General features: G+C 45.4%; 1 protein-coding gene across 1 annotated transcript in view; it reads left to right on the plus strand.

The window, feature by feature from the left end:
- The first annotated feature begins 3,156 nt into the window (after positions 1-3,156).
- Positions 3,157-12,703, plus strand: part of LOC146195733 (2-Hydroxyacid oxidase 1-like) — a 46,796-nt gene continuing 37,249 nt past the window's right edge. Inside the window, exons 1-2 of the mRNA XM_084596843.1 lie at positions 3,157-3,416; positions 4,381-4,532. Coding sequence (XP_084452969.1) covers positions 3,157-3,416; positions 4,381-4,532 — 412 coding nt within the window. The remainder of the gene's footprint in view (positions 3,417-4,380; positions 4,533-12,703) is intronic.

A 12,703-nucleotide genomic window follows, 5' to 3' on the forward strand; every position in this document is an offset into this window, starting at 1 on the left:
CCATCAGAATTATTTCTTTAATCGACTTTTTGTTCGACAACGCAATATGCCTTTTTGTGGAAAAACTGTGGCGTAAATCGGACATTTAAAAAATTTGGAGTTGAACAGGGAATCAAACAGACAGAAGCGATTTGCGATATTTGCTTCAAAAAGCCATCTGGCCCCAGTGTTTAGACAGCGGCAAACAGTCACTTTCGGTTTGTAATCCCGCTAAGAGTAATGGAGATTTATGGCCTTGGTTTATTCCTTGAAAGAAGGCATAGTAAGATTATAGCGGGACGTCCCACCGGCAGCCCGAAAGCGCTGGGCATTGAACTTTAGACGGTGGCACTTTACTGCTGCGAATACCCCTCTGTGCAGGCCATGCGCCTCGCATTCAAGTTCTTCCAAATCATAAACGCTCTGCAGAAGCCATTTTTCTTCTGTCTATTTTAAGTAAGACATAACTTAACCTATCTCAATAGCTACACCACGAACAGCGTTCTTTTTGCGAGGGTTCCGGGACAGTCGTTTGACTTTGGCGTCCTCGCCTGTACATACCGATGTCACTGTAGCTCCTAACTTGTTCCCAATAAATTCTTATCTCTGAAGAAAAACATTTCCCAAGCTGCAAATATTGTGACAGTGTTGGTGAAGCAAAAATCCGAAGCTCTCCTGACCCACCACGCAAACTACTCCTCGTGTAGAAACAAAGCGTTAAGCTTCCATAGAGCCCACTGCGGCTGAAACTTCGGGCGGGACTTTCGCTAATCATCGCGATGGCCATGGAAAGAGCAGAGAAAAAAATGAGCTTCACTTCGCATAAAATTTACCAGTTAAGCAGATCTGCGGAGTGAAAAATGCGATCTAGACGTGAATTTGAGGATTTTCAAATAGATGTGAAGGTGGATGCACCGATTGATCTTGTGTCTGCAGTAGTAGTTGATAAAATACCATTGACCGCCTCGGCTTTATGGCTAACCCCTGTACTGTCATGTGGGTCAAAGACGCAGTTGAAGTCAGAGCTCCTCAATACTACCAGTTGCGAAACTTCCCATAGAGCCCATGTATCAAAAATCGGCGGTTTTGATTGGTTAAAGTTCGGGTTTTTAGGAATGGTGGCGGCACCAGCGGCCATTAGAAGAAACTGCGTCCAAATTTCAAACTTTCTGATTGTTTAAAAATACACAGCCATTATGGAAAATAAAATTAGTTGAAGACTTGCAGTGGCAAACATTATTAAGATAACAGCCGTATAGTTATTCAAGACGGAAAAGAGGAGAGAAATATTTGATTTCCAAAAGGCAATGGCGGCAATAGCAAAAAGCATCTATTTAGAGCTTCCAGATGGCGCGACAACTGATAGACACCCGAAAATTGCGTGCGAAATCCGGTCACTTTTTGAAGTGGAGTTTCGAAACTGGTGTTGAAGTAACCCATGAATACCAAATATCAGTTGCAGTTTAGGAAATGTGCAATATCGCTTAAACTAAAAACTCGTCGCTGCATCCTAATATTAAAAGCATACACACTGATAAATCGCCACGAATCGCCATATAGCCGAACGTCACGACAGATAAGACGCCCTTCTGCGCAAACCCTATTCATAAATCATGATGACGGAGTCTCTATATAAGGAACAGAAATCAATCCGCCGAAAGGCCCAACGAGTGAGATACACAGACTTGGTAATCTGTTAAAACTGCTCGCAAAGCTACCTCCATGTCCAGTTCCCTTTCAATTTACCTGCAACATTTACTTTGTCTACCTGACTGCCGAAATCAGCCGGAGCAGCTCTACCTGCTTCTGCCTAGACCGAAGACCGCACGTGTTGAGAGTTGCGACGTTAAGCTACTGGAACCTCGCCATGATGACAAACATGAAATTACGTCAAGCATCCGCGATTTCTTCAGCAGATTTTGAATGTGGCATCCTTTCTCCTTGTTTTGAAACCGCGAGGTGATTTCTTCTATTTAGCTTTCCAGCCGCGGTTCTGACGTGTTTCTCCTAAGTAAGCGCATTTCTAACATCCCCCTTGGTTAGTCGCGAAAACGGCATGTCGTAAAGGCAGAAACTACGGACCGTAAACAGATTACATGACAAAATTGAAGGTGGTAACACAGCAGAAATGCGCGTATCGTTCTTTTTCAGCGGTCATTCTGCGCGGTTTCAATAAATTTTTTTCGCGCTGTTTTTTTTAACTCCGCGTCCCAAAAGCATGTACGGGCAAACGTCTAGTATAATACTGCGAGTATATAGTTGAGCTAAGCTGCGGAAAACGTTTTGGGTTAACCGCAAAACATTTCTATCGGCCGCCATCGTAGTAGCACTTCTTTCTCTATGAGCGCAATAGAAAACACATTTTATAAGCTTTCGCTCTAGACTTCGCTTGTGAGACATTCGTGCAACATGTGTTTTAATTCGTGCCGTATGAAAAGAAAGACTTTTCTCTATATTAATAGGGATTTGTGATGTATTTTCTCGTTATGAGGTATGTTATGTGCAGTGTCCCCTGTTATTAACCTCGCGCATTTTGAGTTTTGATCAATTGTCACAGCAAATGCCAATGTCAGAGAAACCCTTTTCGAAACCCGGTTTTTTTCTTATCAGTGTCACACGTGGCAGTATCTCGCAGGTTTTCTAAAGTATTATTTATTCTAGAGGAAACGTGCGTCAACAGCAGCTGCTTTCCGAGACAGGACATGCAGCTGGGGGCAGAGTTCATGTATCTGATGCTCTGTAAGCGACTGGAACCCAGTGCGACGCGTGCTTGTACGCAACCTAGTTTTCCTTTTTGAAGAACGCACATGGAACATTCTTGTGAAGAATCCTATATCGAATTGTTGGATTAAGGTAAAACTTTTAAGGCCCCGTGGTTTTAACCAAATGCAGCCCACTAACTTAACTACATGCTGTATCAGCCGGCATTCAATAATGATTTCAGCAAAGGAACTAAAAAGTGCTTTATTCAATGTTTCCACTGCAAATGACGTTAAAACCTCTTTGAAGACCATTTCAAATCTGCCTGTCTTGCGGATTTTTATGAGAAGGCATTTTCACCTCATTTCAGCTGCGGCAATGATCTGTAGGACTGAGTCCGTCTACCGTGCACGAAACAAGTGTAAAACCTTTGCAGGTTTTTAAGGGTCCAACTGAAATCGACACAGGGCAGACATCATGAATTCCGTCAACGGAAACCAGCACACAGAACAGTTCCCAGAGGCATGGGGCACGCATCTGATGCACGAATTAGAAGGTAACTCTGAATCTGCAGCAAGAGCGGCCTCTATGAGTGAGCATGCGAGTGAAATGGTAGTGACCATCGATGACATCGAGCGGCGTGCCTGTGCTATGTTACCTCCGAAGATAAAAACCTACTTCCAAGACGGCGCCGACCAACTGCTCACTCTGTCCGAAAATCTGAATGCGTATAAGAGGTATGTAAACTGCGAAAGTGCTTTAATATGCTTTGGCGGCTTTTTTACGCGCGATCACTTCTCACCTACTGCTACTGCGTACTTTTTAGTGTTACACAAACTACAAAGTAGGATACAAAATCAATATATATATATATATACATTAATATAAATATGAACTACGAATCTGAAAGCATACTAAAGGAGTAGTTGGGTTCTTCTTCACGCCTTTAATCTTCGATCATGTACAATTGAAAGTCGTTTTAATACCTGACAGCCTAACAAGATCATCTGCAAAGCAGCTCCCCTATAAACAAAATAATTATCACTTCCGACCAACTTCGCTTTATCATTTTATTTGCAAAGCCTTTGGTCACCAACCTGACCAAGTATTTAATGGTATTGGCGCTCGCATCTATTCGATCGCATCTATTCGATGAAACGTGTATGCTCATGGACCTTCATTTTGATTCAGATAAAGAAATAACTCTCTTGAAATTATTGCAGCAAATTGCGACAGAATCATAAAGATAACCATTCCGTTTGTAATTTGTTTTCTGAGTGGCTTATACCAGTATGCAACAAATGGCATAATTGCAGTGCATAGTAGCCCCGAGTAAACTCGTGCGCATCTGTCTTTCATTTTAGTTTTTCTCCCCACTAGAAAAAAAAAACAAAAACCACTCAGTAGTGTTTCTGCAACATTCTTGCTAACGTGGTAATGATAGATTTTATCCTCTGGGAAAGTTTATTTTTGAAACACCAAAGGAAAGTCCGACTAACAAATTTAACTACCAACTGCTGTCTGTATGAGACACCGCTTTAAATTACCTGTTGTGTTGGATCCTAGTCCTATTATCATTGTCGCAATTGCTTTCAGTCCTGAAGTAGCCTGTCTAATATTTAAGAGCTGCCATTACCAAACTCAGCAGATTTCTCTTTCTCACATTGAGCCAAGAAGTAGGCTTTGTTTTTCGCACATCAGGTTGAAACTCCTGCCACGTGTTCTACGGAATGTTGCCGCTATAAACACTGATGTGACGTTGCTCGGACAACGAGTGTCAATGCCAGTCGGAATATCTCCGACAGGAATGCAAAAGTTGGCCCATCCTGATGGCGAGGCGGCCACTGCTCGAGGTAAGAGAAATTTATGTGGTAGTGCAAGAAACCAAACTCAACAATATATCCGACCGCAGCACGGCGCATAAAAAATCAACGTAACTTAAAACGAAAATAAATGCAATTTCACATAATCAAATTTTTACGTGGCCCAAAAAAATAAAAACTACCATTTAGCCTAGCCACAGTCGAGCAGGAGTAAAAGAGCGTGTTATGTATTAAAAGAGAAATCACTGTACTAGCGCGATTGCGAAAGGTTGATAATACAAGATACATAGGCGCCGCATTGTTTGGTATATAGGACAAAAGTTTTATACAGCGCACCTAAGATTCTCTAGACAAAACGATGTGACCGTACTAAACACGCTTGCATAGCCATCGCGAAATGCGTCAAGGCTGTGAAAGCACTCCACACGCGGCTTGAATTGATAGAAAGAAGTGCCAACGCTATGCACTATCTTCTGCTCAAATCCTTCAAAGGATAATCTTCGGACGCACTATCGAAACTTCACCGATGTCTGCTGAGACATCGTCTGCAAAGACATTGTCTTCACACTCACAATCCCCTCTTTGATGATTGCCTTGTAAGGGCGTCGTTATACTCGAGTGCCGTGCACAGTAGAGCGAGGACGTGAACAGAACACATGCAGTAGACACTAAACAAAGTGGCAAATGGCAAGAAGGTAACTGGTTGAAGTTTCGGCGGGCAAGCGGAGGCGGTTCTAGCCATATTTTGGCATTTCCTATCGCTATATGACAAATTCTTGGAGCCTGTTAAAGGCCCACAGGTTTCGCAATCATAGAAGTCATTACTGCCGCCGTTTCATGTTAAATTTCGCATAACAACACTGCGAAAGAGAAACAAAAACGCATATTACACTTATCTGCTTATAGCACACACCAGCAAAAGTTCTCTTTAAAAAACGCACCTTATAAACAGCTGAGAATACCCTATACTTTAACCAGCTGGCCTAAACAAAGTTAAAAAATAATTACATATGCTTCGGTGTAATTGTGATGCAGGTGCTTGCAGATATCGGAAATCAAATGTATAGCCTTCATTAGTCAGCGGGAGCATGCTTTCTAATAATTACCTTCTGACCTATAATAAGATGGGCGCCCGATTGAAATGAGATTTCTGCTGGCCTTACCATAGTGTAGCCGTCTTGAGAAATTTGCAACACACTCTTCCCGATAATGTGTAGTGCACAAAACGTTTGGCCTTTAAGGACGCACTTCTAACACAGTTCTTTGTTAGCGTGCGAAATTGAACTACGCACTAGAGGCCAGAATAAATAACGTCCTGAGCCCAAAACCAGTGTGAAAAGGCTGAAAATGGCAAGACCTAACTGGCCGACAAGGTCACCAACAGAATCAAAGCATTGCAAGAACTTTGAGTCGGGTTATGTATTGCCAACGGAACGAATTCTTGACCTTTCTTGGTTATGTAGTGCACATCTCGGCTTTATTTCTTTTTCTGCCACACGCAAGAGAGTTCACCGCAGCTTGTTGCTCTTAACGCTGTTTCTCCAACGCAGCTTGGTTATTCACACGACACACGAGTGAATTCAGCACATGCTCCTAACCAACCCAAAAAATTCTAAGCGAACAAAAAAATAAACAGGGCCCAGAATACTTGTCTTTTCCACAGGAAGCGCGTCACCTGTGGGAGAGTGCTATGCACACTTCTACCCTAACTCGAACAGGAAACGTTTTGGAAGCCTGATTGCAGCGTCACAAGAGCGATGAGCGGTTCATGAAAACAACAAATTGGAGGCTTTCTGTGCATGTCATAATGGACAAAGTACAAATGATGTTCTTATTGTGACTCAAAATTCTTGGCGTAAATTTCAGGCCATAGGAGACGTCCACGTTTGCGGAAGGACAGCTTTCGAGACGTGTACAGTATGACAACCGTAAATCAGCTTAGTTTGCCATTTTAGTTGGCAATCTTGCAGTTGTCAGGAAAAGAAAAATTACGGCAAGCACCGCAATACAAAGGCAAGCAGGTAGAGGCGCAGAAATCATTAGTTATCTCCACCTGTGCCCCCTGGCCTCTACACGAGTGCATTGCGATGCAGCGAACTTTAAAAATTGGCCGAGATTCATTATCCCCAAGGGAAGGAGGCTGCAGGGAAGCCAAAATTCCTGGAGGTTTTGCTTTTTCGCTTTTCAAGTGTTTAGCGTCCCAAATAGACTGAAGCTATGTGGGACACCGTAGTGGAGGGATCAGGATATCTGGACCTGTTGGAGTACCTTAACGTACAATGCAATCGCACAGCACAGGAGGGTATAGCATCTAGTCTCCATCAAAAAGCAGCCGCCACGGATGAAATCTAATCCCCCTTCCTTGCGTTCAGCAATCTAGCGCCCTAGACACTGATGCCTGCGCCTGGGCCCTAAATGTTCACTATAGTTTTACCCGATGCGTATACACCTCGTTCGATAGAAAAAGAGTCGTCGTTTCTATCATGGTAGCGCAGAATTCAATAAAAAATTCTTCTAAAAGAATGTGCGCGTGAGTTCGTAAAAGATTATTGCCGAACCGTTTTAAGGTAAAATACAGGGTCATGAGTGTTCGCCGCAGAGAAGTGTCGCACTTTTTCGCGAAATTCTGCGCGACACCGCGATATTATAATCACATCACCTGGTGGCGTCATCGGCTATGACTGCACATGATGTCATGGCCGCATGTGACGCCATGATAACGTCAAATCTGGTCACGTATAATAACCGGAGCTGACGTCATGAAGTAAGGTCCTACCATGGCGTAACATCTGGTAATGACCGATGACATCACCAGGCGATTGATACATGTGAAGCTGACCCCTCCAGGCGTCCGATCTAAGCATCCGCGCTGCGCCTTTAATTAGCGCTTCCTCGAACGGCGGCGGAAATAGTGAAGGGTGGCTGTTTCTGGCCCTACGGGGCTGCGACAGGTAGGTCTACGGCGCTTGCGGCGGGGGCTAGCCTGCCACTGAATCTTTATCTGTTGTAGGCCGTCATTGCACCCGCCACTTAGTTGGTGGACGACGGCTGTTGCGGCGCGCCTCTTTCTCTCCTGTGTTTTCTTCTCTACTTTATCGCTTCTGTCCGCACTGCGCCTTTCCCTTCCTATCAATAAATCAGTTTAAATCAGAGGCAGCGGATGGGGCTCAGCTACAGAGGGGTGGCTGTTCTTGGCCCTACGAGGCTGGGATGGCAGGTCAACGGCGGGTGCTAGCCAGCCACCAATTTGTGTCTGCTGTAGGCCGTCATTGCACCCGCCACCACTTAGGTGGTGGACGACGGCTGTTGCGGCGCGCGTCTTTCTGTCCCTCTTCTTTTATTGCGAAAGCAATTCTAAGATCACTTTATAGTCCGTCGCCCTCCACTACGGCTCCTCTTTCTCTCTTTCCACTTTCACTGCCACCTTCCTCCCTTCCCCTACGGCACGGTTGCGGTGTCCATAGAAAACAAGTGAGACAGTTACCGCGCCTTTCCCTTCCTATAAATAAATCAGATAAGGTCACTTTAAGTGAGACAGTTACCGCGCCTTTCCCTTCCTATAAAGAAATCAGTCTCTAAGATCACTTTTCAGCCGTTCGCGTAGCGCGGCGGTGCACATGAAAGGACGTTTTGCGTAACCCCATGTGACATGACGCCGAAGAGCTGGGCGACCAACCTGAGCCGTTCGCGAGGGGCGGCGGTGCACATGAAGCGGCGGCCTAACTCCCGGTCTCTCCACGAGGAGCGCCACAGGTGTTGTGACGTCAGGCCGAAGAGCTGGGCGGCCAACTTGAGCCGTTCGCGAGGGGCGGCGGCACACATGAAGCGGCGGCCTAACTCCCGGTCTCTCCACGAGGAGCGCCACAGGTGTTGTGACGTCACGCCGAAGAGCTGGGCGGGCAACTTGAGCCGTTCGCGATTGGCGGCGGCCTAACTCCCGGTCTCTCCACGAGAAGCGCCGCAGGTGTTGCGACGTCATATAGTTGTATACGTAGGCGACCGACTCGTGTCGTCTGTGAGAAGAGGCGGTGCACATGACGCTGATGGCGCCTACTGCAAAGGCGGCTCGTCGTAATGAGAAGTTGGAACAATGGCGTGCTGCGGAGACAACCGAGGAGCGAGAAGCGAGACGTGCGAAACAACGTGCTCAATACACAGCTCGGCGTGAACATACAGCCTCTTTGGCACAAACTGTGGAAGATGACGGGGAATGCACTGATTTCTGCTGGTGTAAAGAATGCCGCTACGGCCGGTGCTGGAGCGGCAGTGGTACATTCTGTCATAGCCTCACCCACAACCAGGTACATCATTGCAGCCATGGTACTCCTTGCCTCGCTACTAGTTATACATAGAATATTCAGATAGCACCTTGTAATAACGATTGTGACGGTATGCTATAGCCAGAGGGATTACTCAGAGCCATTGTTCACCACAGTATCGCCACCAGCTACACATTAGCTGAACCTGGGCTTAGCCATGGGTATTGCTTTCGCAACCTTCCGGGCTTAACCAAGCTAAACCTCTGCCAATTTTTTCTTTCCTCCCTACTTTCTCTCTTCTGTCCGCACGAGGCAGCGGAGGTGGCTTCATTATGCTGTGGGGTGCGCTGTTTGAGGATGTTCTTGTTGTGTCTGTAGGAAATAGGAAAAGAAAATTCACGGGCCTGCTACTGGCTCTCTAGCTGTTGTTGTTGCCGTGGCTGTAGGAAGAAAGAAAAGAAAATGCATGGGCATGCCTCTGTAGCTGAGCCACCTCTCTGATTGATTTATTAGAAGGAAAAGGCGCGGGAGACAGTTACTGCTCCTTTTCTTCCTATAGATCAATCAGAGAGGTGGCTCAGCTACAGAGTCAGTAGCATGCCCGTGCATTTTAGTTTCCTTCTTCCTACAGCCACAGCAACAACAGCTAGAGAGCCAGTAGCAGGCCCGTGAATTTTTTTTCTTTTTTTTCCTACAGGCACAACATCTCAAACGACCCACCACACAGCACACTGAAGCAGACGCAGTAAAGCTGCAATCAATGAGATTTCAAACGAAGGGTTTCGCCTCATCGCGTGTCCAAAGTGACATAAAAACATCCTTTTGTGCTTGTAGTGCTCTGGGTGGCGTGCTACTACTTCTATTCCTATTTAGCCCCCTTGTCCTTGACAGCATAGGGGCTTGTTGGCGACAGGGATTCGACCCGATGACATATGTTACTCATACTGTATGCCATTCATTATAAATGTAGGCGTCCTACCAGAATTGAGACCAACTTTGCCTTGCTTTCCCCTAGACCAAAACCACGTAAAGATGATAAACATTGTCCCAAACTCTGTGTCAGTAGCTCAAAGCACAAATTTCACAGAATAAAAGGCAAGTGTTGTACAGTTAAAGTTGCTATCGCGTCAACTCTTTCTGCGATGTTTGAGTCCTCCTAATTTTCAACGACGCCTACGTTCGGTCGCAATTACTTCTTTTTTTTTCGATATGCTTTAACAATATACCCGACCAAAAATTCCGTCAAAACTCAACTTTCATCGCACTAATCCCTTGAATATTTCGCTCGGCTTGCTTTTAAGCAACACACCAAAGACGAGCCCCGTTTTAAACTCGGAACTCACATCTTCGTCCCCGGCAATGATTTTTAAACCTCTCGAATTTGCATTCCTCGCTCTAAAGACGACATTTGAATATAATACAGACGTAGACTACGCTCTTTATGAAGAACAAGAGGTTTATGTTACATACGGAAAGATACAAGCGTAGAGATGCCACTTTAAACATCTTCACAGCGTCAAAGACTGCTCACCGCGTTAGCAGAACTTTATTTTATGGCCTGAAATTTTGAACCACAACATCGATTGAGAAATTTTATAAACTGGACTTACCTTTATTGCTGAAGACCTTCAATTTCGCATTATGATGTTATGCCCTGTAATCAAAAATTGGAAAGCTGGTTTAGTAGATTTACATAATTTGCTCTTCTTTTCCCCCACTACTACACAGACACCGTCCACCTTGCCCTGCAATCTACTTTCGCAGACCACGCCAGCGTTGTCAGTGCGTGGCACTACTAGCCGAAGACACAGATTTCACCGATGACTGTCCGTGGCCGCTCTCTCTCTCGCTCGCTGTGTGTGTGCTGTGCGATGTCAGCGCACGTTAAAGATCCCTTGGTGGTCGAACTTACTCCGTAGCCCTCACCTACGGCTCCTCTTTCTCTGTTTCCACTTTCACTCCCACCTTCCTCCCTCCCCTTCCCTATTGCAAAAACCAGCGTCTTCCAGTGCGAAACCAGTAAGATTTTCGCGCTGGTTTTGCATTGGATCTGCTGGGCACGCTGGAGGTCTGCGATATTCACTGGTGCAGTAACGGGAAGACACTGGTTGCACTGGTACGATGGAAGAAAAACGCTGGAATTAGCTTTTTGACGCTGGGTGTGTCGCTGGCATCCGCGATGCACTGGGAGAAGCGCTGTATGTGCGCTGGGGCCGCACTGGTCCCAGTGCCCCAGTATAGCCGGTGCGGCCTGCGGCGGCAGCCGGAGTAGCATCCCTCAGGGGCCAACATGGCAACAGCGTACTCGCAATCGACCATCGGGGCGCATATGAAAAATATGGTTCAAACAAGCGCTTTTTTCTGCGAAGTCTTTGCGCACTTGTAAGAGAACAAAGGCAATATCTTTTTTCTAGAGTTTCCGTGTTTCGATATGTCGTTTTGAGCGTTTCGAGGAGACCACGAACGCCGCGCCTCTGATATCTCATGACACACTGACGATTAACGCACAACTAAAACTGCAATTGAATAATGTGGCTTACCATGCATAACAAAATTCACAACAGATCTTAAGGGCACTCTAACACAATAATTGCTGCCAAAATGTTCAATGCGGGCTCAATCGCAGGCAAGCGTAGTCTGCACCACGGCCAGCATAAACAGCAGAAAGAAAAAATAAAACAAGGAAAAGAGTAGTTTACCGAGTGATGGGCTCATGAGAGAAAAAACAACAACATACAGCGCTTGTAATGCATAATATTTAGCGTGTTTCTCAAGCTTTTGCACTCCTTCTTACTCTGCGTATAAAGCAGCCGAGCCCTCGGTCATCGCAACGCTTCCCGAAATATTTACATACAAATGAGGTTTAGTTACACGTAAAATAGTGTCGTCGCTGCTGCGCTTGCCGGTATTGAAGCTTGGTCGCACTATTTTCCTTGAAGGTTTGTACTAAAGCTCCGTGTTCAGCGAAAATTACGTTCACGGTAGCAGAGCAACATTGAAGAGCTGGCGTTGGTAAATTTGCCAGTGATGTCAAAACTCCACATGTTAAAATGATTCCAGTGCACAAAATAGCGAGCTTAGCCACCCAGAACAATTATTGCAAGTCATGAGAGCTGGAAGCAAGCTCCAATGATCAAATCGTTGTAATTGTTAGAGCGGCAGCAATGGCTGGTAGACTGCAAAACATGAAGTCCCAACCTCTCTATTTTCGCCCGTGCGACTGTATGCAATACCTTTTTGGTGGCAAGAATAATGTATTTACTTCAAGTATTGTATTGTGCTCGAATCAATATACAAAGGTTCCATCGTGTATTTGTGGTCTTCATTTGGTCGTCCAACTGGGAACGAATTAGCAGGCATAACCTCTTTCGGCGAATTAAAGACGGAGGGTTGTCTCTAATGCATCTATAGGTCCGGCAGATGTTTTTAAGGTTTTGTTTCCTACGGGACCAAAAAGATGCATTCCTAAGAACCTTTATGCAAATCATGCTATCCAGTGCAATTCCAGAGTTTATAGTCTCTTCATGCTCTGCTCGGGGATACACTGTGTCGCGCTTCCTGCGAGAAGTAGTGTGGTCGTTCAGGTTTTTGCGCGGGCGGTACTCTGTAGAGTATTTAGCGACGGTACTATCTAAGCGGCTGTGCAAGGATCTTATTTCACAATTGTTCCCAGCTCCATTGTACAGAACCTTATACTGTGAAGGCCCAGGGAAAGAAGTGCTCAAGCGAGTTAAAAACATGACTGTTGCACCGGGCGTAAAAACATTCTTTTTTTTAAATTGCATACAGGAACCCTCCCAGTCAAAACATGGATAGAAGAAAAGGGCTTTTTGTACCTTGGGGCTCAAACTGTCTACTATGTAGGAAACCTGAAACAGTTGAGCACATGTTCTTGGGTTGCTGGGATGCGGGGTTTACTGGGACGTGTTACAAATGGATAGA

This window comes from Amblyomma maculatum, chromosome 3, assembly GCF_055883805.1.
Source record: "Amblyomma maculatum isolate TAMU_Amacu chromosome 3, ASM5588380v1, whole genome shotgun sequence".
Lineage (NCBI taxonomy): Eukaryota > Metazoa > Arthropoda > Arachnida > Ixodida > Ixodidae > Amblyomma > Amblyomma maculatum.